Here is a 27,149-nt window from a genome sequence, read left to right as displayed (position 1 = left end):
AACCTTGCCAACAAAAGCAGCATTGTTTATTTTCTTCACAAATTCATGCATGTTGTTAACCTTCATTTCCACAGCACCAGTTTCGTTTTTTTCTTCCATCAATAGAAAAAAGATCAGCATAATTACACACTTCTGCATGCAAAGGAAAGTCACTTTTCCCTCCCGTGTTTGTTTTTTTCCCCCACATTTTAAGTCCCCATGTGTAGCAGCAAAACTGTGAAAGGCCTAACCTGATATGTCAATGAATGTACTGGTGGAGGCACTAGATAATGATGCCGGATAAAGATCCCATTTCGCCTCCCTCTTGGCCAGTAATAAAAAAAATAAAATAAAAAAAATAAAAAAAATGGAGGCATCATTATGAGAACTTGTGATAACAGGTACACATCAATTGGGCATCAAACTGGGAGCCAACTTGCTTTTTCATACAGTCATGTTGCAAAGTAGTGGGCCATGTGCTCACGGCAGCTGAACTTCACAAATTTGAGAACGTATGGGGTCGTTTGAGAGAAGACAACTGGACAAAAACATAGGATATTCTAAAAATCAATTTACAACAAACTTACACACACACACACACGCCCTAACAAGCATTTGCCAATTGTCACATTTATGTACACAAACTCGAAATCCCTCAGTCTCTTCAGGTTTGTAACACATGAGGTTGGCTGCATGAAAAATGATCTTTCTGTAACTTTTGTTGTGGCCAGACAAAAAAAGGCATGAATGAGCTAATGAATGATTGAATGGATGCACATATTTGTTGGTAGTCAACGATCTGACTAAAGCCACAAAGGGCTGCTGTTTTTTGAAAACAGCAGATAGGAAGAGAAATAAAAATAGATTTTTTTTCATATACATTTTAAAGATTTTAAAATCCTCTAAAGCACTTTCTGTTAATATTCATTTATTTTGTGTATTCATTAATCATTCCTATCAATACCCTATGTCACTGAGGTTGATATCAATACTTCCATATTTATTATTTATTCTATTTCAGGCCCCACCTCCTCCTCGCACATTTTGACCAGCTGTTATAAATCAAGAATATGTGCAAACTACTTTGAACTGTTATATGAAAACCTGAATGCTTTGTGAACAATGCTACATATTTTTTTTGTTTATAAAATATAATAATATGCTTAAAAGTGGAAAAAGAAAAAGGTTTAACCACCCCGTAACAGGTAAAAACTGGACTCTTGTTGATGAGTTTTGAGATCAATTAGAATGCCCACTGAAATAATCCATAGTCCGGCAGTTCTGCCCTTCTTCTGATTAGGAAACACTGAAGCCTCTGGTGCTCCTGTCCTGTTATGTCCAGTGTGGATCTCTTCATTTCTCCCCAGAGTGCATTTAAAAAGAAAAAAACAAAAACAAAAATTCTGAAAATACCACCACCACCACCACCCACTGAATTCTGCTATACTCAAGTACAGGTATGGTCTCTGTAATCAAACCCCCAAAAAAAGGTCTTGCACACTGTTAAGTCCAGTAGTTGCCTGTCCAAATCCAAGCATCACAAGAAAGTTCTTTTGCTAATGTTGCTGTATTATTATTTTTTTCACAAGGTCACCCACAAAGGGCAGAATGAGATTAGAGTCTGCAGGGAGCCTGTTTTCATGTGACAGATGACTGTCGCAAGGACAACTGTGATTTCCTCTCTGAAGTTACATGTCATCTCCTGCAAATCCGCTCCCTCAAAATTATCTCTAAGGAAATCCCAAGCAATGCTTTGCACATCTTTGAATGCGTATGTGGGAGCAGATGGTTCAGGCCATGACGAACTCGGACTTCAAGTCAGCCTTTACATCGGGCTTCCACACTGAATCGTCAAAGTCCAGGTCCAGGGAGCCCTCGCTGGACATGCTGCTGTTGCTATTGCTGCGTCCCGCCTTGCGGTTGGGCAGCCACTGATAAGGAGCCCGTTGGTCCCGCCTGGCCTTCCTGCGCAGACGCTTCTGCTGCATCAAGAGCTGCAGACGTTCCACCTTACACCTGGTTGCGCGGTTCTCTGTCTGACGTATACGATCACCTGGACACAGGAGAGAAGAGTAGAAAGACAGTCAGGTATTTTTCTTTACATAGCAAATGTTTTTTTGTTTTGTTTTTTAATTGTCTTCTCTCTTAACAGCTCTGGAGGAATGGGGGGGGGGGGGGGGGGGGGGTGTTAATATGTGTGCCTGTGTAGCTGATGATAATGCTAAAACATGCTAGGCTCTTAACCTTGGCTCACAAATGCACACAAACACACATCCACCATTCACACAATGTAACATTGGAATCTGGTGGTTAACCTCCCCCACAGAGTATAATTAGCCTCCACAGTGCTATTTCATCCCCTTATCAGTGAATGGGGGAGACCTTCTCAAGCCTGAAATACCTACTAGGGTCAAAAAAGATGCAAACCCCTGACAGACATGATACTTTCTGATAGCTGCCTATGATATTTACAAACGTAATTACCCATGGCATGCTTCAGTGACTGGATTTGCTCCTAAGTGCATTTCTAGCTGTTGATGTGCCTATAGGAGAGTCTAGTCTCAAGGGAGCGGCCTTGCATTGCACCGTGAATGCTTTCCTACACCAGCCAAGTCGAGTCTAATTCCATTTATACGTATATTCAGGGCCTCAGAAGGAGGGGAAAGCAACCGCAATCTATTAGCTAGCTCCATTAGTATCTGTCTGGGAATTAAATAATTAAATAATGGGCTAGAATGTCAATAAACCGAAGCACAGTGGCCATCCCTGCGCCTGCTGCATGAACCGCAACACACACACACACACACGTTCACATCCGTATTTGGGTACATCATGTATTCACACAAAAATACATACACAATGTGCACACCCGTGCACTGAACTACACACAGCTGCACACAGTCACAGGTGCACAGACACACACACACACACACACACACACACACCCCAACAGCCGCAGTAGCTTTTAACGTGGATCGATGGCAAATTAAAAAGACCTATTGATTAAACCTTAGCTCTAGTGCAGCCATCCATCTCGGGTCCAGGACAACGCTATTGGCTTTCAATAGAAAATGCAAGCGAATGGAAATTGTAAGCAGGGAGAGAGACGAGAGGAAAGCAAAGATTGTTTTTTTCTCTCCCCCCCCCCTTCCATTTTTTCTTTATTATGGCTTTAGCTTCCTACTCTCCACTCATTGACCTTACCCCCCCACTCCATCTATTCTACCCCTTCACCCTTTACACACAAGCACACAGAAAGCCCCTTTTCTGCCCCTCCCTCTTCCAGTTCTTGCCCCATATCTCCCTAGAGACAGCTAGGTGGGGCAGTGTGAAGAAGAAAAAGGAGGAGGGGACAGGCAGGGGACTGGCGGTGGAGGTGGGGGTTGGTGGTGTGGGTTAAGGAATTCCTACCCCAGGGGCAAGGGGGATAGAGAAAAGGGCAGAGGAAGAGGGTGGAGGGTAAAGGATCAGCCGTAGGTGTCAGTTTTCCAAATCGATTGTGCCCTCCTCTGCTTCCCCCCCCACCCCCTTCATCGGAATGAATTCCGGACTCTGTGTGGGCTTAATTTACCTCTTTCTCTCATTTGCTTATCGGATCGAGCAGCCCAGAGCCTTTTCTCCAGCAATAAATATTCACCACTGTCTACCAGTGCATACTAAAGTAAACTGCCACTAAGCAGCCTCAATGGTGCTTTTTGAAAACAAAGGATGTGAATAGCGGCTCAGAGTTAACAGAAACATGAACGTCTTCACACAGCCACACAGGCAGACTTGGTTTTTCCACTTCCTGTCAATATGTTCTGTCCTGATATAAATGTATGTGTGCATCCAGATGCTCTGTACGCTGTGCGTGAGGGCAATGTGTCATCAGCAGAGAACGGGGGGGGTACACCACAGGGTGGGTGGGGGATATGGGGGGTGGTCTTCTACATTAAAGCCATTGTTCTGCTGCCTCAGCTCCATGTGACATCCATATATTCTGCCACAAGGCTTTGTTACCTTTCTGGTCCCCCTTCTACACCTTCTTCCCCTGCTCTGACTAGTCAAAAGTGAAACCGCCCTTCAGCTTTGTCAAAATATGGCCATAAACAATGAAATGGCAGAAAGCCAACACATGCCCACATAGAAAATCTGTTTGTCTGGAGTGTCTCTGTTTAAATCCTGCCTGTATTTCACCAAGGTAGTTCCTCAGTCATGATTTTGTTTTTTCTAAAAGGGGTAATTTACCAAAACGGCTCAACAATATGAAAGAAAAAACAAAAAAAACAAAAACACGTGCGTGCACGCACACACTCACACACAGAGAATAAAGGGCAGTTTGGTGGTGAGGCAGGAGGTCTTGGCCTTTGGCTTGGCAAGAGCTCTGGGAATGTGCTTGGAGCTACACTAAGTGTGTGTGTGTAGCCATTCATCAGCGTCACTACCGGAGCCCTGGGCGGCTAGGCCGGACACAGCTGGCCGCAGGGATCTCCAGACTATGTTTATGACACTAGGGCTATTATTAGGGCTGGCTAAGAAGGACAGACTATACACACACACACACACACACACACACACACAAAGGCTGGCCTGGAGCCTCACTGCAAAGACTAGAGCTTGACGTGAGCACAATAACCTTGGAGAACCCAAAGAGGTGACTAAAAGACATAGGGAATGAATTGTAGAGCAAGAGAGAGAATCCACTCTCGTACACAACCCACCGTGGCACAGAAAAGACGGATGAGGAAGCAACTACAGATCTTTTCTTAGACACAGTGGAAGATTTCAAACAGAAGATGGGTCAAGGGCACCCAGAGGAAGGAAACACCAGGCTCTTTTCCCCCCCCCCTCCTCTCTGTTTTTAACCACTCCCCTGCCTGCCTTTCACACTAAAACTCAACCTGAAGCAGCACATTTCACCCTCCCCAAACTCATCTCCAAAGACTTTGACATAAGCCTTGTAGTAAATAGAGTGGGCACTGCAGAGAAAGGCAGAAAAAAAGACAGAGAGATAGAGAAAGAAGGGGTGATCTATGAATAATCGATGCGTCAGTTTTCCTTGCCTTTGAGCCCAGCCCAGCAACACAGCAAGGACTGAGATAGGGAGCAAACAGGAGGGAGGGTGGGAGGAGTAGGTGGGTGGAGGAGGAGAGGCAGAGGATGGAGAAAGAGAAAAAGAGAGGAGGGGCTGCAGTGTGCAGGACGGAGAGGGAGATTAAAGGAGCTTCTCCTTTTATTGATTGTATAAAGATTGGCCTTCATTTGCAGTTGTCTTATTGCTGTTGTTTGTTTGTTTGTCTTGATAAGTCTTGTGATCTTGCAGAGAGAACATTGTGTTTGCTCAGCATCCAGGGAACCAGGGTAGAGAAGGAGGGGTGGATGGACACAGAAAGAAAGAGGAGGGAGACAAAGAGAAAGAAAATCACATTGCAGCAAAATCACTCTTGGTTTCTTTTAGCATCCCTCTGTGCTTGTTTGAAGCCAGTCTTCATTACAAGTGGGAATAATAGTGGCACATTTAACATGCAAAAATACTGTAACGATCCTGAATCAGAAAGTAAATTTGCCTTAACCCTTTTATTGTGTGGAAATAATATATTAATAAACTAGAATAGAATTCAACTGGAAGATTGAATTCTATTCTATTGAATAGTGCCACTCTGCCACTATTGAACATCACTAATGTTGCACTTTTTCTTCCTCTTTTACTTGGAGAGGGTATAAATTAGTGCTTCTAACATATGTATTCAGATTAAATGCTCCGCATCTCCCTGACCTAACAAAGTCAAGCAGTAGCTCAAAGTCTGCAGAGCAAAGTTCAGCCGTAAAACCCAACCCATCTGGAAATAACCCACCCAGCTCTACTTACTAGAAAGCAAAAATTAAACAAATCGGACATATTCTTAACCAACCAATCAAAGTGGAGCTAATATGAGCACTTTGACAGCTGCTGAAAGGGCACTGACAGCCCTGCAGGGACGCAAGCTCTTCAATGACTTTTAGACTTCATTTGCATTCTCTCTCTCTCCCTCTTGCTCTCCTTGTCGACAATGAAAGGGCACCTGATGTGCTTGGCTGGCTTTGCTAGGTATCTCTGTGCTGTGCTGCATCGCTGGGGCATTTGTTGCGTTACTGGTGCACGTGTGTCCCGGCAAATGTCTGTTTGTGACGAGAGGAGCTAAAGCCTGCCAGTGGATAATGCGCCATGCCTCGGCTAAGCAGGTCAGGGTTTAAATACAGGACGCAGTGGGGTTAAGGGCAAAGACTCCTTCTATGCGTGTCCCTCATTCTCTGCCACCCTCCCTCTTCCTTTGGCTTGCGCAGTCCCAGCCTGCACAAAGCTAACATGACCTGACATGTCAAATCGAAAGGGGTTAGGAGGTGGTGAAGGGATGTGGAAGAGACACAAGAGAGGAAGGGGGTTCGGAGAAGCTTCCAGAGCCAACTTTGCCCCCGCTTTGCCCCTCTCTGTGTGCCTGAGCTAAGCCAGCTGCAGTGGGAGTGAGACTAAAAGGCAACCCTATAATCCCATAGCCCTCCCCTCTTTTGTCCCACAATGGTTCAGGCTGGTGCCCTCTATACTGCCCCTGTCCCTGGCCCCCACACAAAGGGTTAGACTGGGCAGGGGGCTAGTGGGATGTAGGGGGGATGCTGGGGAAGTCCAGCCTACTCAGCAAAGGAATTTAGCTAACAATCAACCTGTCAGGCCATTCTAAAACCCTCCTGTTCAAATTCAACACAAGTCCTGGTCTAAAAAAAGCCCTAGAACTCAGCAATACTATATAGCAAAACCATGAAACCAAGCTAGTCGTCACAGCCTTTAACCAGGAAATTTGTGATGGAGTGTGTGTGCATTTTTTTATTTTATTTACGTTCCTCTTCTTCACCAAAAGGTAAAGGCTCTCAGGAGACAGAAAAGCTTTGTGACATTTTCAAGAGGCTCTCTCAACCCAAGTTTGATTGCGCACACATATTCAGGCAGCTGGGAAGCGCAGGCTTTTTTCCTGTAGCTGAATGAAGGCAGGTTTCTGTGAAGCAGAGTTAAGCTGCGGTGTTAAGTCCAGTAAGTCTTGCATCAGGTGTCGGCTGATAAGACCGACTGAGACCGCTTAGTCATCGGCATATTTAGAACACCAACTAGAGCAGGATACAAACAGGCACATAGCCCCTGTTCACACAACACACCAGGACAATCATTGTCTTAACCAGGCTTAGTTGGACAGGTCACCATTCAAGGCTTTCTGGAAGTGCATATTGTGAGCAGGAAGTTGGTTCAGGCCAGTTAAATTGGAAAATGGCAGTAGACAGGCTATTCTTTCACTCTTTGCCTTTGGTTAATGAGTGGACAGTTGGTGGACTGACGGACAGGATATAAACACCCATATGATGAATGAATGGAGGCTTAGTGTTGTGGTTTTAACAACCCCCATCTTCCGTGTTGTCCCCCTCCTCCTCTCTCTGGCCTCAAGTTCACAAAGCAAATTCTTTTCAGAGCTGCATTTTGGAATAAATCTATTTAAAGGCCAAATGAACACAGACAATGTATTGATGCACAACACAGACATGGAAAAAGAAGGGGGTGATTAGGAGGAACACAGAGAGATGGATTTTACAGACTGTTTTTGGATAGCAAATCGGGGTGGGGGCAGTGGCATTGGGCTGAGCGGAGATGACGAGAAATGACAAGACTGAAGAGGGAGAAGAGGGGTAGGATGGGGGTGAGTCAATAGGTGGGGGCAGTAAAGGAATGGTCTTTCCTGAGTTAGGAAAATAAGCTTGTGTTATTCCAACTGTTCACTGAACACTTGTAAATGCACTAAGGGTGATGCAGTGAAATACTGGACATTCCCAGCGAGTCAGTGTTTAGAAGCGACAACTGAAATCCTTCATTCTGCTCACAACTAAAGGTCAGAAAACAAGGAACAAAGCCAGCCTACAACAATAGGTATGTATGCTCTTGCTTTTTCCAAACAGAAGAAAACATTAAACATTAATTAATAATTTCTACAATCCTTCCCACAAGACAATTCTACTTACGCTGGTAAATTTTGTGCAAATTTAGCAGCTCATTGAAGACTAGCTTGAGATAAGGAGGCAGAGGACAATGATGTTTTCCTCAGTGCACTCACGCCAAGCTTACAATGCTGACTGGATGTTATCAGCGCTGGACATCTGTTTGACACACAACATCCTGTGTCGCTGTAAGGAAAGGAGGTTTTAAAACATCCCAGCCCAGTCCTTAAATGGCATCATCTGAACTCTACACCTGCCTCGACCAAACTCTCGTGGGTATGTTGAGGTCTATACATGCCCAAGCTGCAGCCCGTATTTAGGAGGTAGGCTACATCACCCCAAACCTGTTCTAATATAAACACAGCCCAGCCCAGGCTTGAAGGGGTAAAACCTATCCCCTCAGCTCACAAAGACAAAAAGGCAACTGCATTGCCTGACAAGTGAAGCCTGACTGAACAGGTCTGGAGAAGCTAGTATTGCATTACTAAGAAGACCCCCCTCCCCCTCCGCTTTCTTCCTCTTCTCTCATCTGCTTCAAAACCTCCAGAGACACATATGCATGACTGTTTTTGTTCTTTAATCTGACTTTTCTGTTCTCGCTTTGTCAGTATTTTAGAGATGAAAATAAGCACTTGAAAACAATGATGTAAAAGCATCCCAACAGAACTGAGCTAAACATGATGTGATATGAGAACAGAAACAGAGACAAAGATAACAATGAACTCTTCAGTAGGTTGCAAGGCAAATGCAGAACTCACTGACAGGGTTCTAAATTGCATGCAATTTTACACACATATGCACACACACACATTCCTCCAAAGCTGTGGCAACTGCAGGAACATCTGCTTCATAAGGGCTTCAAGGGATGCACAATGACTTAATGTGTGAGGGGGTGTTTTTGTTTGTGCTCATGACATGTTTGCATGTGCAGAAGGGGAGTGGAGTGGAGTCACTCACCAGGGGGTTTGCACATGCGAATCTGGCTCTCGCACTGCACAAGTGGATGCAGAGCTGGAGGAGGGCTGCTGGCGGGCACAGAGGTAGCTTTGGCAGAGAGGCCCGTCATGCCAGCAACTGGAGGGGAAGGAGGCGGCGAGGGGGATGGGGAAGTGGGCGAACCACACTGCGTCTGGTAGCGGAGCTGGGTGAGGGAGGGGGGCATGCCCTGGTAGTGGCGTGTGGCGCTCAGGAGGTCATTGAGGATTTGCAAGATGGTCCCAATATCCCGTCTGGGACGCCCATTGCTGTCCTGGCAGTTTGGGTGCAAAGTGCCTGTGAGAGGAAGCAAAACAGACCAAAATAATATTATAATTTTTGCGTGTTATATTTCTTTGTATAATGTTTGTATATCATTTGATTTTTTTAAAAAAATTAAAACATTTAAAACTGGCATGCGTACAAGTCTAAAACAAAGGCCCAACAGAGAAGAAAATGTTAAATTTTGTCAAGTTCTACTTAGAGGCATCTTAGAACTGGATCTCACTATGTGCACAGTTGATGCTTAAAGTAGCAATAAGTCATAAGTCAGTAATTGCAGCTCTGTTTTCTTACCTGAAAAAGTCCCTGAGAAGACTCCGGGAGCATGGTTGACAAAGCTTTCAATGATGGCGCCGGGTTTACGGGAGCGTGGCGAGGAACTGGTGCCACTGTTGGAGGTGTTGGTACTGCAGTTAGCCTGAAGGGGGGAAAAGAAAAGTGTTATTAAAAGAGCATAAAGTGAGACCAAAGCATGTTTGAGGATACAAGGGCATATGATCTATTACAGTAAAAGCTGTGAAAACTCAAAATCACTGTTTCAGGAGCTCCCTCAGTGACCTTTACCCTTTACCTCTGGGTGTAACTACCATTTGCACAGTGTAATTAACCTCTGCAGTTAAGGCTGATGGTTATAAGAAACCTCAGACAACATGAAATTTAAGCTTGCTGCCATGCCATATAGCTTAAGACTTAAGGTATTTGGTTACTTTACTGTGATCAAACTAAAGATGGTCACCTCACAACTTCACTTTGGCTTAACATGGATTGCTCAACTGACATCTGAAAGCGAAACTGAAACCCCAAGAAAGCGCGTTGTGTGCGTATGCATGTCTTTTTGTCATGCATGTGAAAGCCTGATGAGGAATAGCCATATCCGTTTTCTCACTACTAAACTGGCCTGTCTCCTTGTTTTTCCTGTAGTGAACCATCTCTCCCACACAGTTCGCTGATATTTGGTTACCATTCACTATTCAAGGAGGTACAGAAAATATAAACAGCACATTGGGTTGAAGAACAGAAGTAAGTGTGTTTCTGCATGTGTGTGCAGCTGTTCATGAAGTTATCCTAAGGTAAACAAATGAGCATAACGCTGAAAGTTAAATGACAACACCAGAACACTTTTGCTCCTATAATTTTAGCCCACTGCTCTTTACCCTGGGAAGACTGAGGTCATATGAATGCTGTGTTCTCATGGTGTACGCATGTGCTGGCTTGTTTGCATGCATTTGGGGAGCACAGTGTACTCCAGTGATGAACAAATGTACTGTGGTTTGGACACACACACACGCAAAATCACGTGTAACGCTTCTCCAGAGCTGACTAAACCACGGGTTCACCCTCGTGCTACAAGGATGTCCCATTAATCTAATTGATTTAATGGAGAATGATTTAGTTGTGAGGATGGCACTTGGGTCAAATGGTCATAACCCATCCACTCTATCGTTCTCATGGCAGCCCAAGTGCCTGTGTCTTTCTTATGTATTGTAAAGATGTACCTACTTTTACCACTGAACCCTTTTATTTGAGAAAATAATATAAGACAATATCTTACCAATCCTATGCTGTGATTGGCTATTATTAAAGAAAAAAAAAAAAAAAAAACACTACTTGGAAGAATTATAAGAATATTTTCTTGAGGCTTACCTCAGGGCAGAGGACTGGGGCTACAGGGCTGACCTGGCCGATCTCGTGGCTGGGTTGGCCTGAGGAAGGCTGGTGGTAGTGGTGATGATGGTGGTGGTGGGGGTGGTGGTGATGATGAGCGGGCGAGCGGAAAAGACCCCCAGGGACATGGGATGGGCGAGGGGAGTGTGGTGGAGGAGTAGGGGGGCTACAGTGAGCAGAGGAGGGTGACTGGTGGTACATGGGAGGAAGGGACTGGAGGTGTGTGGAGGGCAGGGGAAAAGAAGGGGATCCTGGGGAAGAAGGGGAGGAGGGGATAGGGTGAGGATGGGACAAGTGGGGGCTGGGGTGATTATGTGGATGCTGGGGGTGTTGATGAGAGTGCGGGTGAGTGTGGGGAACCCGGGGCTGTCCCTCCGAATTTCCCCGGGTGATGAGGTGCCTGTGCTGGAGTTGGGGACCACCGGACTGCTGCGCTGCCAGCTGGAGCTGGACAAACATCATGTGATCACCTACACGCAGCGCCAAGGTGAGGGGAGAGCGACCAGACAGGAAGTCACTGACCTATTGATAAAGAAAGGGGAAAAAGGGTTAAGTGATTCAATGTCTTTGCTTTTATGCAAGGTATCAACACAGCTTAGCCAGATGACAAAGTCTAACTTAATATATGATGCTCTATATCCAGATTTAATGACACTCTGGCATTTACAACTGTTCACTGTAAAAAACTATGGAACTAGAAAGGCTCCCCATGCATACAGACTTCCTTCTTAGTAAATGAACAATCTGGGCCATGGATGCCAGTTACAGTGCACACAACAGCTCTTTGAGCTACCCCTCTCACAGAGACACAGACACACCACATAAGCTCATCGTGCAGTCAAACACTAGTCTGTAATAGTCATCTATTTACTTCTGTTGGCGGGGAATGGATAGGGAGGCCTACTGGAAAACGCACACATACACACAAATAGAACCCACTATTCCTTGCTTCCCATTGCCACTCAGTCCGTTCTTAGTCAGCAGGGTTATTCAGCTCAAAGACAAAGGCCACCCTTCTGTTTGGCCCATGGCCTGAAAAATCAGTCCCACGTTTAGGAAATCCACCCCGCCTGCATCTCAAACACAGAATAGTCAATTGTCTGTGAATCTGCAGCAGATCAGGAAAGGATGCCCATGTTTGGAGCACTGGCAACAGCTAACTGGAGCCAAGTGTCGGGGGCCTTCAGTGACCCACCCAAGGCCTGGATGGACACACACACACACACACACACACACACACTAACAAGTACAGAGTTGTCACGACTCGGCTGGAATATTCGTGCTAAATAACAAAACCTCTCTTGTCATCCTCCTGTATGCCTGTGGCTCTCATGCTGTGTATTGTGACTTGCTGCTGAAGTCCAAGCAACGAGAGTCTGACATGTATTTATTTACTTTTTTTCCCCCCCCAAGTGAGTGTGATTCAGGAGTCACAAAGCTTCAGTGGGTCTTGAAGACTCAGCAATAATGACTCAGGTTCTCCCTAAATGGAAACAAGCAGAAATGGCCAGCACTAGCAAATACAAAGTGGCGCTCCTGTCCAAAAAGATTTCAACAATCACTACCGCATGTGTGATTTTAGTCCCCAGAGAGAGAGGGAGGACGGACAGAAAAGCAGAACAGAGCACAGGGATAGATGTATCTAAATAACAAAGCACAGAAAATAATATATAAAAAGAAAAAAAAATTCTGAGCAAAGGGCTTATATTTGGAGTGTCCTTGTAAGATGCTCGCCTGTAGTTAACCCTCTGAATCACCAGGCTCTGCCCTCCATCACATCTCTCTCTTTTCTTCTGCTTATTTATTTCTCTATCGACCGCTGCCTCTCTGTTGCCAGGGTGACCTTTGGACATTGGTATTGACATGATGTGGAAAAAGAGGATGAAGGGAGAGGAGGGGCAGGTGAAAGAACTAAGGGGTTGGGATGATCTGATGGCTAGAGCAAAAATCGGAATAAAATACGCTGCTGGATAAAGAGAAACTCAAACTTCTCAGAATGTAAAGTCAGCCACTAATGATTTATTGACAATCCACACTCACCACGATTACCCCAACGTGGTGAGGCGATACGCTCAGCAGGCGCAAGGTGGGGTGTGAAGTGAGGAGGAGAACAGCGCAGGGGGCTACATGTGACATCGCTAGGAAACTCCGTACATAAAAGGTCAGGAGAAGAGGTGTGCATGTGTTTGAGACCTAATGGGGAGGCCTGCTCCAAAAGGTGGGTGGGGGGAGAGACAGAGATGAAGAAAAGACCAGAGGAGGGGGAGGAGACAATGACTGTGTCTGTGACTGACAGCTGTCAAGAGTAAGTGTCGACAGCTTGTCAACCCACAACACGCAGAGCGGCATGCATACAAATCGAAAGCCCCAAGGGAGATCGTCAACCCAATGTTTAGAAGGTGGGGGGGAGGGGGGGGGGGGGGGGGGGGACACCCCTGTGGGTATCCGTTATAGACCTCTGATCCTAGATCCAAATATATTCGGGCTGAGTCGACGTCCAGTTCAAACAGGTTACATTTCACACTTCGCGTCAGAATCCTGTTTCCAGGAACCATGTGAGATCAGTTTTTACCTCCCTGCACAGATCTGATTTTATCTGCAGAGAAAATGCAACTGCTGCTAAACGGATACATGTTGCTCAAATTTACGCTGTGACATGGAGGGGGAGGGAACGACCACCATGACTTCTGGGTACCTCCACAGCTGGTCAGAGTGAATGTCATAGGGTCAAAATTTGCATGAAACCAAAGGAGACTGCAAAGCTGTACTTCTATTTCTTTCCAAGAAAGGAACATCCAAGACGCCAAGAGCCAAGTATGAACAGGATCTTTGCTTTATCACTGTTTTTCTTTGTATACAAGCACATGCAAGAAAAAGTGAGAGAAAAAGACCAACTGTGATGACAGCAAGACAAACAGAGAGGAGGCTTGATTACCTTTATAATGACTGGGGTGGATTATTCAAAACCACAAGACAGAATTCATGTACTCCTACTTCCCAACACCACATAGCAGGTTTTAAATTAGCCTGCGAAAGAAGCAAGCTCGCTTCCTCACACCTTTTTTCCTTCTTTCCCGCCTCCAGTTGATTTTTGTCACTCCAGGTCTCAGAGTCTCAGTCGTTGACTCATAAAGTCAATTTAGAAGTTGCTCACACAAACCTTCACATGTATATGAGAGCTAAAAATGTGTGTGACCATGTGACTCATATGGGGTCTCCATGCATACACCACCCACCAGAACCTCTTCTTTTAGGCAAGAAATTAAAAGGCCACAAACCCACACAAACACAGACATCTCATTTGCAGGGAAAATGACAGGGGACATCTCAACTACTATAATTCCATTGGACACTCTCATATATTTGCGGTTAGCTTTGAGAAAGACCCAAATTAAACGTTCAGGTGTGGAATTCCACTCGTCCAAACCAAACAGCTACATCACTTTCATCTGACACGCCGTCTCCCTGACAATTCCCGAAAAGGAGGGCGAACAGCTTGTGTAGCTGGGAGCCGGGAGCTGTGGAGTGGAACACCTGAAATAGGGCCCGTTTCCTAAGGGAAGGGAGGAGGCGGAGGATGATACAGTGCGCCCTGCCTGCCAGAGGCTAGATTGGCGAGAGTGATCATGTAACAACAAGCCTTTTCCAGACGGACAGAGACTATGAGAGAAACAAGGGGAGGGGAGAGCGTTAGAGAGTGCATATATATATATATATATATATATATATATATATATATATATATATATATATATATATATATATATATATGTGTGTGTGTGTGTGTGTGTGTGTGTGATGGGGGGTGGAGAGGAAAAGGGGCACTGATTTGCTAGAAAGCTGGCTAGCAAATCAATCCCAGAGGTCTCGGCTAGAAGCTCAGCTCCAGTCCAAACATGCCTGTCTGCTCTCAGGAGCACAGTCAAGACAGCCAACGTGGCTGGCTACCATTGACGTCAGTACAAACACCAGATAGTGCTTTGTGGAACATCACAGGAAAACAAAAAAGCGCTTCATAGCTTGTCTTTAAGTCTGCAACAGACCTCCAATTCTATTTCCACCTTGGTCTTTGAAGGACGCTGTACAAATTCCAGTCCTTTATGAAAGCAACTTATGAAGGAGAGTCATAGGACAAGGAGAATGGAGACCCCGGGTTTTGTCAAGGCAGACAGAAAGAAACCAGCACTCCAGTGTTTTCATTATATTGAAGGAGCAGTATGAGGAGTTCATGCCTAACAAATAAGGTGTGCATTTCCTGACCGCAAACATAGTTGATTATACTCACCAAAAACTGCACGGATAAGCTTATTTAGCAATATACAGGTACTGAAAAATGGCTCTTCCATCTAGTAGCCGTCAGACCCACCTCTCTAACAAGTGACCCCAGAAACAGTGCTCTCAGCCATTTTGTTTTAGTTGTTGGGTGTCCAGGAGGTGGGGTTTGTATGATACTTTGGTTGCTATGCAGTAATGGGAGAGAATATGATAAGGGGCAGCTGGGCGAGGAGGGGTGGAGACAAGATGGAGGAGAAGGAGAAGGGGGGGATGGCATGAAAAAAGGAGGGAACAAGGATGGTAAGGGGGGATGGGGATGCTGGCAATGAGGGTAAGGTGTCAGAGTAGTAGTGGTGGTGGTGGTGGGTGATGAAATATTCAGTGAGAGTGCGCCTCTGGCTCCTTCCTTCTTTTTTTTTTTTTTTTTTTTTCCCTTTCGACATCTCTGGCTGACAGTTTTATTTATTGGGGTCCCTGTGGTTCAAGGAACTCATTTGCAGTCGTTCTTCCTTTGCACACTAAGCGAACTAAGGAAGGGAGATAAGGAGTGAGGGAGGAAGAGAGAGGCTGAGAGTCTAAGGACGGGTGAAGAGGGAGAGGGAGGGAAAGATAGAGAGTGCTGCCAGCACTGAGCTGACATTCATGAACAACTGAGCAGCTTTGTGCTGGGGAAAAGAGGATAGAGGATAGAGGATTGGAAGGCGGGACGGGCGGGGGAGGAGAAGGAGAAGCTGCGAGAGGAGGAAGTCACTCCTCCAGCCATATTCTGGTTCCAGTGCAGCTGCTCACCTGCCGGACAGCGAGGTGGAAAGGTATGGTTCAAAAACTGCTTATTAACCCTCCTATCGACCTAAATGTTTTGATCGCACCAGGACGCTATTGATAGTCTTTGGGTAGACACGCACCAGCTAAAGATGCAATGAAAGGCTCTCAAAAGAGAGAAGGAGAAAGAAAAAAAATCAATGACTTGCATCATCCCCAAATCCTAAAGGCAGAGGGGGTTGAATCTTCAAAGGCACCATTAGAAAGATAGGCATCTGTAACAGTACCTGATAAGAAACAGAGGGGGGTAAGTGGAGTAAAAAAGGAACAGCTGGCCATCATAGAATATGATCGGCTCCATGAAAGGAGAGATCAAAATGGCAAAGTCAAGACGATCGGGTTCCTGCAAAAGCCACTCCTTACAACTAGCCAGAAAAACTGAGCATATTCACCTCTTAGTCCCCAGCTATCAAGATCCGGTTTAAATCAGGCAAGCAACACCAAAGCAATCTTCACTTACTCGTTTCCCCCGCTGTTCACTTTCCTCTCACTCTCTTGAAAGCCATTTACACCAGCTGATTAATACAATTTAATCAGGATCCTGTTCTGGCAGAGAATGACTTCACAGCATTTTCTGTACCCGGTGAGACAAATTTGTGGATAGTTGGGAAAAACAACATCATACGAAGCAGCGGCAAATGAAAGAAGAAACAGCATCACATGTTTCTGAGATAAATGAAGTGGGTGTGGGGAAATTGAGAGATAGGTATAGAAATTCTGTGACAGATGGAGGAACGTTAACAGAAAGACGGTAAGTAATTGCAACGGTGATCGTGCAAAAATGATGCCTTTTTTTTTTTTTAAAGACGTTTCTCATTTCCTCATTACGTTTTTATAGGAAAGACTGAAATGACCTGGCTCTTTTGAACCCTGCACCTCTGCCAGCAGCACCATATCCCTAGTAGCACTGGCTTCATTAGTCTTGGTAGTGGCTATCGAATGTGATATACATGGCCTCCATCCTCCCACACAGTAGCCCCACTAGTCACGATGCCTGCTACTTGAATCACAAAAGCACTGTATCGCCAGGGAATGGAAAACAATGACGGTCACGACTCCAAAATGGAGAAGTAAGTCTCCCCTGGTCGCTCAGTGAGGAAACATACAAAGAGAAACATTAAAAATGGATGTTGGCACATGCGCACACCCACAGAAACACATGCATCGAGATGAATATACATAATAGGACAATGAAATTCCCTGCAAATCCAGCTCCCTTTTGACTGCCCCACAACACACCTTGATTCCCTCCACCCATCCCAGCACTTCCCCTCCCACTATGCATTTTAAGCATCACAAAGGGGATTACACAGGTGCAAAAATACTGCATGATCAGCCTATTAATGCAATTTTCAAGGCCAGGATTTACATGAGCAGGGACTGAAAAGGCCTTTAGATCAGCATTGTTTTTTTATTCCATGCACGATTTGATTTACACATTCAGCAACAAAATTAATTTCTGTAGCTTTCATTTTAGGTTACAATAAAGGAAATTTCCATTCTAAAGAGCAAAGATTCTGTCTCTTAAGCTGCATGCATATAAAAAGCCTTAATCTCAATAGTAGTGAGAAGGACAGAGAGCGCTGGGGGATGTAAGAGGGGAGGAAACCCTTCATATTGACCAACAGGCAGACTTGGTCATTCTTCAGTTCCTTGCGCTCCCAAATCCTCAATACAGTTACTCTCCAATGATTTCCAGTATTATCAATCCTACTGATTAACTGACATCAATATAAGGTGATGTGCAGGGCGCAGGACTGCAAAGAGAAACATATTGACCATTTGCATTGAGCTGTTTTACAAACAATTGTGTACATAGACACACACAGGTCCAAAGTTTGTCTTTAAAAAAAAAAAAAAAAAAAAAAAGCACTACTTCTTAAATCCTCCTTTTCTAGTAGCACCTCTCCTCTTATCTCCATTTTTCTTCTATCATCTCATCTTCCCTGTAATCTCTCAACCATGTTAGCCTTCCTGCCCACTGTCCCCAACCAATAGCACTTAACTACACAAACACAAATACACATTACTGACTGACTTGTGCAAAGCTCCCCCTTTCTTTTCTCCTCCACCTGTCAGGCCCACTGTGGCAACCCCTGAGGGAGGGATAGCAGAGGAAATAAGGAAAGGGTGACCCTGAGGTGACTCCCCACAGATTGTTAGAGCCTGTTAAGTTTGCGTCTGTCTGCTTGTAGACACAAAGACAAAACCGTGCCGTATCCCGGCCAGAGGAAGAGGAGGAATAAGTGAGGGGGAGGAGGTAGTGCATGAGGACAGGAGGTGCTTGTCGCTGGGAGCGAGAAAAGTAGAGCAGATATGTAACAGCGTATTCTCCTGGGACATGTGGAATGGCAACACAGCCTCCTCCTGAAGCAGTCTGTGTTAGTGTTCAAGGCAAAATTTGTCAATCTGAAGCCTGCTGAGCCTCGCTCCAGCTGGGTTGCGCATCGATTTTAAAAACCAGTATGCACCACTGTAGCTGCACTTAACAGGATTTTGGAGTTTGAAGCCTATTAGGCCCTTCTTTACCCCCCCACCTCAGTACTACCACTAAAGGAACTAGTCATCCTAGGATGTGTCTGTCCCACAGGAACTGCTCCTTTAGAGCTTTCAATTTTTGAGAGGGGTTGAAAAGTAGGTGGGCACAGTCCTGAAAATTTTCTGAGCTTAATGCAAACTTGGCTAAATTCAAAAACAAGCCACTTAAAAGCTGATCTCTCAAACATCACCATCAGCAATCTAAAAATTCACCTTACAGAACAAACAGCAACAACTACCTTGGCTTGCTCCAATGCGGTCACCGTTTTGGTGTCACTGATCCATAGTTACATAACTTATATTGTTTTGGAACACTCAGAATTGACATTCTGAAGCTTACACAAAATTATTATGTCACTTCCAAGAGTCCGATGGAGCCCAAACGGCACTGGAAGGACTGATTAGGGAGAAGGTTTGGGTAAACGATTGTCCTACCTTGTGCCTAACATGACTTTTTGAAGTGGAAAGGCGACTAATCATTGTCTTATGTTTGTCAGCTGAGCCGGTGTGGTGTTCATGCTTTAGGATGGGAACAAAGAGGTGGCTGCATAGGGGGGGGGAAGGGCATTGGGGGGGGGGGTAGGGATGGTAAGGGTGACGTCTGGTTGGCTTTATTCTACCGTCAATGTGCATCAATGAGCAAATAGTCCCTGTGTGTTAAATGGCCACATAATCAAATTCTAAAATAGATCAAGAGCTGATGTTACTGCCTAAATGTGACTAGAAATGGTAAATATTGCTTTCACTACTTGTCATAGAAATATACATTTATTTTACAACTAGGCTCAGACAGTTTCTCATTCTCTCATCATGACCATAAATCCTCTTAAATATATCCTTTCAATTTGGTGTGTGTATGTGTGTGTTCCCATGTATGACTGCAAATATAAGCTGTACACACAGCCGCTATTTAGCAGACAGAATAAGAAAAGAGTAGTGAGTAGTGCAGGCAACTGTATTTTGATGGGCTGTCAGGAAGCAGTGGCTTAAATCAGCTTAGATGTCATGCAAAAAAAAGTCTAGGAGGATGCCAGAGGAGGAATTAAGGCAGCTATGATTGTCCTTGCTAAAGAAGTCAGCCATCACGGTCAAAGTGAGGCAGCTCGCCGGACTTGCAAACCACAGCACATTTAAATTATAGATCCCCAGGAGAGCTGCTAAGCAGAAACAAGAGAGGGAGGTGAAACATAGGAGATTGGAAAAAAATAGCATTTTAATCATTGCTGGGTAAGAACTTCCATTAAATGCCCCCCACCCCAAACTCATGCCACAAGAGACTGAAACAGCCCTTGGAAGCTGGCATGCGCTGCATGATTTGTTGACTAACAACCTGGTAGCTGAAGACTTCTTCATAATCCCGATAAAGGAGAAGACATACGGTGATCTGCTCAGTGCAGCTCGGAATCCAATCTGGAAATAAGACCTTGCATGACCAAAATATTTGAAGGGGTGATGGCTTATTAGGGGTCCAGGGGTTAACAACCAACTCTTGTATGCCTTTTTCTAAGAACTAACCCATACCTCCCTCAGGCTATTTTTGGTTGCATGGGCATATCAGTTATCCTGTCAGACACTTTTAAGGGCTAAGTGCATTGATTGATTTTTGATAGCCCCAGAGTTAGAGAGGAGATAGGAAATGAGGCAAAGCTTTTGTGTTCCTATTTTTCTAATCTTACAAAGATCTGTAATCTCTCCGCAATCTATATCATTCCATTTCGTTTCATGAATTATAAAGAAGAATCAATTTCTGTGGATATAAACACACTAAAGCAGCTTTACGCCTTTTTTGTGTTTTACTGTGACATCAATCTCCTGTTACCCATTATTCGTTCCGTACCCCGGCGTCAGATTACCATTTACAGTGAAATAAACATGTATGCAAAAGTGGTGTATGTGGTAACGTGTGGTAAGCATTTCATGAGAAAAACGCAAGCACTTGACTCATAACGAATCTAAGTATAATAAGGTTACGTGGACAGGGAGATACACAGGAAGACAGGCAGAGTGAGAGATCGGTTCCTCTGGGTCGGCGGTTGAATTATCATCTGCCTCTAGTGAAAATGACAGTCACTCTTGGCTACCCAGCAAAGGCGTACCACATGATGGGCAAAGCTTGCTTCCAGCCTACTTACAGTGTGACATACACACACACATCCAGTAACAGACACGCACACATCCACTTACACACACCTACACACATGCAGTCATCTGCTGTCAGTGCTACGAGATGCATGCTGAGTTCTCTCTGTCACACACGCACACACACCAAGGCTAGGATTTCCACCATAAAATTATCAGCAGGGCAAGAAGCCATACTGAACCACACTCTGCTATCACTGAGCAGCCCACATCATCGGATAATTATTCCACTAAACAGCGTCGGGCAAATTCTTCAGGATGTAACCGCTGTTAAGAGTTCAGTTAACTCCTTACATCAGTGTTATTGTTTCACCGTCTTGTACCGTTCTGACATCAGACAGTAGTGCATCAGTGATACACTTACGTACATCTCAGTGTTGCCCAACTGTACAAAAGGAAGTGGATCTGAGTCAGTCAGTCAGCTGCAAAATGTGTCATACGTCACACTGTTGTCTGCGAGCGCTCAGCCTTATCGCCTCTCTTCTCGCTCGGTTTCTCTCTGTGGCCGGCACGGAGTCTTTTTTAAACTTCACACTCACTATTGATCATTTTGGTGAGTCATGCCGCTCTGACTCAAATACATACTGTACTTAAGCAGGCCCACAGAACTGTTTCACTGCAAGCACAGGGTGTAGGCCTCGCTTGGCCTGTGCATGCACACTAGGCTTCCAGGAACCATGTGCTAATACTGAGTGAGAAGACTGTCATCTGATGATCCAGCACTCTGTTTATGAGTGAGTGAGACTACAATCAGTCTCCATGCAGCCACAGCACACTTCCTGGAAACTCGCCTTTGCGTGTGTGCGCTCGTGTATATGTGCCTGTCAGTCAAGACCGTGAAATACAGAAGGAGCGGAGAGAGATTATAGATACAGGCGTAAACAGAAAGATGGAAGTAAGTGCTGGCCCTCTCAACAGCACATAAGTTCTTCTTGAGTGGTGTTCGCACTAGCTTCCTACAGGGCTGTGCATGCTTGCACACGCACGCACGCACGCACGCACGCGCACACACACACACACACACACACACACACACAGTATCACAGATGTTACTAGGATACAGGAGGGTGTTGTTGCTTATTATGTTCTAGCAGCTCACACTGGTTGTCTAGCTTGGCTTGGCTTGTTTAAGAGGCTGAGATTAGACAAGCAAAGAGGCTTGCGCAGCCGGCTCATCTCTGCCATATCTGGGTGTTGCTCTGTGCTTAACTGAAGCTTCCACCTTCTTTAGCCGTAATGCAAATATGCACACAAAAAATTTGGAGCTCAGTTTAAGTTGCAGGATTCCAACTTTGCTTTATCAGCCTTGATTTAGGCTCATCGGACACACACATGCACAGACACACATAGATCCTTACCTGAGTTTCTGTTAGGCTCTCCAAAGCTTGCATTACTGACTGTTCTGGTCTTGATGCTTGAGACTGCATGACAGAAATAAAATAAAAAATGTAATATGTGTAATTTTTTTTTAAGTTCATTCTTTAGATTTGAACTCCAAACTAAAATAAATTCACAGCAAGCTGAATCCATACCATTAATCCTGCTTCAACTGTTGGCACAAGTGTTAACTTGCTCCCATCCGAGATGCCTAGATCCTGGAGTTTGCCTGAACTTAGTCGCCTGCAGGGATTGGGGAGAATAAGATAATTAGACTGTGCTGACAATATATTCTCTCTTCAGACATACAAACACCCTTCAGCCAGGGGGTGCAGACGGACATCAAAACTATTTTGGAAAAGAGCTGTGGGTGTAAAGCTCCACGAAAGAGAAGTATTGATTGCACTGTCATATTTCAATTTCGAGTATAGTGGAGCTTGACAAGTGCTTGCAGTGGATATTTGGCACCACTGGCACTTGCCTAAGTGGAGGTAAGAATTTTTTTTTTCCTTGACAATATCAGTTGCACAAATGAGGAAGAAAAACTTCATGCTGAAACCAAAACCACAGCATATTAAATTTATAAATGAAAAGAATGGCAAGTACTAGAATTGCATGGACGCCGTTCTTAGCCAAACTGTTACGGCTCTGTCAGTGATTATGAAAGTTAAATCATGTGATACAGAACACATCACATTTCCAGGGCTTTACTGCTTGATGTCCAGTACAGAAGAGGAATGCTTGCATCTCAGAGCCAAATGCTATGCAAGCATTCACACCCGTTTCTGCCCGTTTGCCTGCTTTATGTTAGTGAAGGATGTTTAGGGCAGTCTGGTCTGGAGGCATGACCCAAATCTTATGCCACGCAGCTGAACAAAGGCAGTCAGCCCCGACTTGCTGTAGGTCTACAGTTTAAGGCGCAGGAGGGGATTAAAAATGGGGTTTTCAGGTTTTAAAGGATGATGTGATTTATTGGGTGATTACAACGGGTGGGAGGAGATGGGGGCTGAAAACAATGCTGACTGTTCACATGTACTAAAGCCCCCCCTTTCTTTTTTGCATAGCACCACCTGCACTATTGTGAGCTCGTTTAACCTGTGCCTGATTCATTTCATAGCTTCATAATGCTTCAGGTTCTGGTTCGTTTTGAATAATAAAGAGTTTATCTATTCTCTCACACATGCAGCTCTGCTTAAACAGCAGCGTTTTTCAAGCCCTCGCGAAACTGGCCGTCTGATACCTCACACAAACAAACTGCTGTTATTCTCCTGAATCTGCTGGCTATTGTCATGCAACTGCACGCTCACATTCACATCCAACCACAAGACATATCCACCTTCGGTTCAGTACCAAGTCACGCATGAATAATGCACACCTGTGCAGTAGCAGTATAAATACAGTCAAGGTTAGCACTTCTGTGTGACTTTATTCATTAATGTGTAACATGTTTGACTCACACAGCATTAGCAATTCAGTCATGCTTCAGTTTTTATAAGAAGGGGGGACGAATCAATGCAAGTCTGCAGATTGCATGTCAATACTGTTCCAGTGACTGGTGAGTCCCAGCCCATAATTCCAATATTGTCCACCCCCATGGTCAATAGTTTCCTTGAACGTATTGATCACCAAAGCGGGCATACCTTTGCCTCCCGTGAGCTTAACCAGTTAAAGTGCAGTTTGGAAAATATTACCTCAACCCAGGAGGGTGGGCGCACCTAAAGTCGGTTTGTGCACATTTTGAACTGCGGACTATCCTAGACATTACGGCTTATGATGTCAGCGTCTCAAGTACCGGTTGGCTCTTTAAGAAATAAGTATGCGTAATTATTGTCCCTATCCGAAAACACCACGTTTACTAAACACGTTCAACTGCAATGCATTTCTTTCGTGTTTACTCACGTTTCTTTGTGTAGCAGAGCGAGTCTCTCTTTTGGGACTTTGAGTCTTTGCGACAGTCTCCTCTTCAGTCCCTCCACGGTCTCCTCCAGTGGCAAGGAGAGCTCGAAGCGTGTGCCGGTGGTGGAGTGGATGTACAGATTCATGGAGGGTTCCGTCGGGACGGCCTCGCAGGACGAAGCCCCGCGACTGGTGCAGCTTCGGGCGCTGGGATGCTGGTCCATCCGATAACCTGTGCTCAGAGAAGGGGGGAGACAAGACGAGCAGAGCCGGGGAGTGAAAAGGGTGAAAAGAATAGTGAAGCAGATCCGTCGCTTCCACTACAGTCCCTTGATCTCCTTGCAAATCAAAGGCAGCATTCAGAGCTCTCTCTCTCTCTTTTTTTTCCTTCCTCTTGGTGCCCCCTTTTTTTCTCTCGCTCTCCGAGAGTCAGAATAAAACCCAGTCCGTCGTCTCTCCGGTCAATATCATGAGAATATCCCCCGAGGAAATTTAACTACACAAGCGTCGCGTTTCCCTTTGTGTGATCTTTGTCTTTGTTGCGCTTTCCAGCGTGCAAGCAAGTCTTTCGAAATGCTACATAGACGGGCAAATGCCACACAGAAACGCAAGTATGTTGTCAGCAAAAAATGGCACGGACGCTCATTTACGCAGGCAGTTACCTTTAAAAAAAACAAACAACCAAACAAACAAAAAAAATGTCTGAGAAAGAAAAAAAATGTATAACAACAAATTCCTCTCGGATGTTTTATGAGCTTTTTCGGGCTTTGGATGATGGGACACGCGATCCGGAGCTGCAAAGCCTCTTGCGGCTGTAGTAAAAGGCTCTCCGCTGCGCACTCATACCCACGGCAGCCCCACTGAAATATCGACAATGAACATTGTCACAAAGTATCCCACTTCCACCATCGATAAAGTACGCCCACAGCCCCCGAGGCCGTCCGACCAATCACAGGAGAGCTCCTTCAGGACGCCGATGACCTCAGCCAATAGGAAGATGAGCTCGACACCCACGTGGAGGCCAAGCGAGTTTAGGCCATTCATAATAAATTACAGCACAGTGCAAAATATGCAACAGTATCACAGTATACTCAAATAAAGGGCTACACCGAGGGCCGTGTGCCTCTACAGCTTACTGGAAGCTTTAAAGACAGTCCCCGTAAAAATGACTTGTTTTTTAAGTTAATCACGGCTGAATCATTCCTGAATTCTCGTTTCACGAGATACACCAATTATAGATAATATTTAGAGACAAATATGATGATGAGTGCATCATCTCTGGAAGTACCGCCTGTTTAAAGGGTCTCATCGTGTGGGAACTGTGCAACAGGCTGAAAATAGCGATCATCATTAATCCCAAAAACGCCTTTTTTGAAGAGATGTTTGACAGCAGCACACAGTGTGAATATATAACTGATTGCTTAATTTAAGCATATGTAGCTCATCATCAACTTTTGACACCGTGAGAGTAGATTTTTGATCAGGACTCGCTTTATTTCCCTTATATTTCCCGGGTTACTTAACCAACAACACCAACTTGGACGTGGCTATTTTTAAACCCTTGGCATAAAGACCAGATCCCTCTGCTCCAAGTTATCAGATGTACTGTAACGACATTAATAGTGCTGACGCCACCCTCTTTCCCCCTTGACCTCAGAAGCAAGCAGGAACCCTTCAAGTGATCGCGAATCTTACGCTAATCCACGCTGGACACGAGTAGGTTATTCTCGTCAGGTAAGCTGCAGTATATGCATGTAACACAGACTTCGGACTGCTGCTGCACGAGTTCTCAAGTCTGAGGTGACCAATAAGCGCCCTGAGAGCAATATCCCTGAGAGAAGTAACCAGAGCAACTCACAAAGAGAGACTGACTAAGAATATTTAAATGACCATAAAGCCTACACAGCGAGCTTACCTCTGCAGTTTCTTCAAACCTAAGTAGGCACTTTACCATAAAAAAAAAAAAAAAACATTAAAAATACTCGGTCGCCACCCAGTGGCAACGGAATCAGTTTTCACAATGAAAGCATGCAAACGATTCATAGTTTACCCCTGGCATATATATATATATAAATATATGTATAAATAGGTTACATTTGGAACATGCAGTTTTTAAAACCTTATGCATTAAAGTATGGCAGCTTTTACTCGTATTGAGTACGACAGTCACCATAAAGCAACGTTTGATAAGATTTGTCGTTCTCCTTCTAATCTGAGATAATTACCAACGACTTGCTGTCTTCTACTAATTATAATTTACAGGAACAATGACATTCTGCTATCGTCAATAAACACGACATTAGGCTGTCCCTCAGAATTTACGCCCAATTGTCTCATACAAGCAGCTGACACGCTTCTATCGATCCGCAATTGACTCGTCTCTAATCAATTTCTCGCCAACACATAAAGCGCGTGTCAAACTTTACTAACACATCACCCGTAACATAACGTACAGATCAGTCGTAATAAAAAATAAAGTGAACTCACCAAGAACTGTGGCGAAAACTGTAAAGCTTCGCGGAAAAGTCTGCTGCGTTCCCGTCTCTTGCCCCAGTTTTGGCATGTAAAGTAAACCCACACAGCGACAAAACTCTGAGATAAATCCAGACACTTGAATATCCACAATAACGTCTCAGTAAATTCTCTGGTGGCCCCGTGCGCGTCGTTACGCTGCAGACCCGGGCTCGTCAGTCCTGGCCAATAATGGGAACAGTCAGGTCCCGAGATGCTTTCGTGTATAGTCAGATCACCGGTGTCTTACTTGGTGATAAGAGCGTAGTCGGAAAGGTGAGACTCCTCTTAACTGACGCTTCTCGGATATGGGTGGAGAGTAATGTTCTTCTTATGTCAGCATGTCATTTAAGGTGGCCTCGTTTCCCTGCTGCCACCAAGTCCAACTTGCTGTCGTCTGTGGGAAAGAATGCGTCTATAACGCAATTCTTAACCGATAAAGCTATCCAACTGTGTCAAGCACAGCGGCTCCCAGCAGCAGGAACGACTTTTAAAGGTAGCATACACCGACAGAGACACGAAACCCGGACAGCCACTGACCTACCACCTTAAAAAAAGAGTCAATGAAATTAAATCTTTGGCGATATTGGAGGTGTTGCCAACCTTTGACGACATAGAGAAAATGTCACCGGGCAACAGGTAAACACGCTCCCTGGATACGACACACGTACGCCGATAAACAAACACCACTGGTCCCG

The 27,149-nt window shown here is 44.9% G+C and overlaps 1 protein-coding gene across 1 annotated transcript; it reads right to left on the bottom strand.

Moving 5' to 3' along the window:
* On the bottom strand, positions 1 to 27,149 carry midn (midnolin). Its single transcript, XM_026157682.1, has 8 exons — positions 26,428 to 27,149; positions 23,944 to 24,172; positions 22,200 to 22,287; positions 22,026 to 22,088; positions 10,873 to 11,415; positions 9,523 to 9,646; positions 8,929 to 9,243; positions 1 to 2,032 (listed from the first exon to the last, which is right to left on the bottom strand). Exons 1-8 carry the CDS (start codon positions 26,501 to 26,503, stop codon positions 1,770 to 1,772), a joined length of 1,701 nt encoding a protein of 566 aa, XP_026013467.1. The 5' UTR covers positions 26,504 to 27,149; the 3' UTR covers positions 1 to 1,769.

The sequence above is a fragment of the Astatotilapia calliptera genome, chromosome 23, assembly GCF_900246225.1.
Source record: "Astatotilapia calliptera chromosome 23, fAstCal1.2, whole genome shotgun sequence".
NCBI lineage: Eukaryota > Metazoa > Chordata > Actinopteri > Cichliformes > Cichlidae > Astatotilapia > Astatotilapia calliptera.
Note: the sequence above shows the minus strand (reverse complement) of the source record. Positions and strands in the feature narration are given on the sequence as shown.

What these genes read in the sequence shown, in the direction of transcription:
- midn (XM_026157682.1), bottom strand. Translation starts at nt 26,503, where the DNA reads ATGCCAAAACTGGGGCAAGAGACGGGAACGCAGCAGACTTTTCCGCGA. An exon ending in AGAGCCTAACAGAAACTCAG is followed by an intron (nt 11,416 to 22,025) that starts GTAAGGATCTAT and finishes CTTTATCAATAG; the next exon opens with GTCAGTGACTTCCTGTCTGG. An exon ending in CTTCTCAGGGACTTTTTCAG is followed by an intron (nt 9,244 to 9,522) that starts GTAAGAAAACAG and finishes TTCCTCTCACAG; the next exon opens with GCACTTTGCACCCAAACTGC.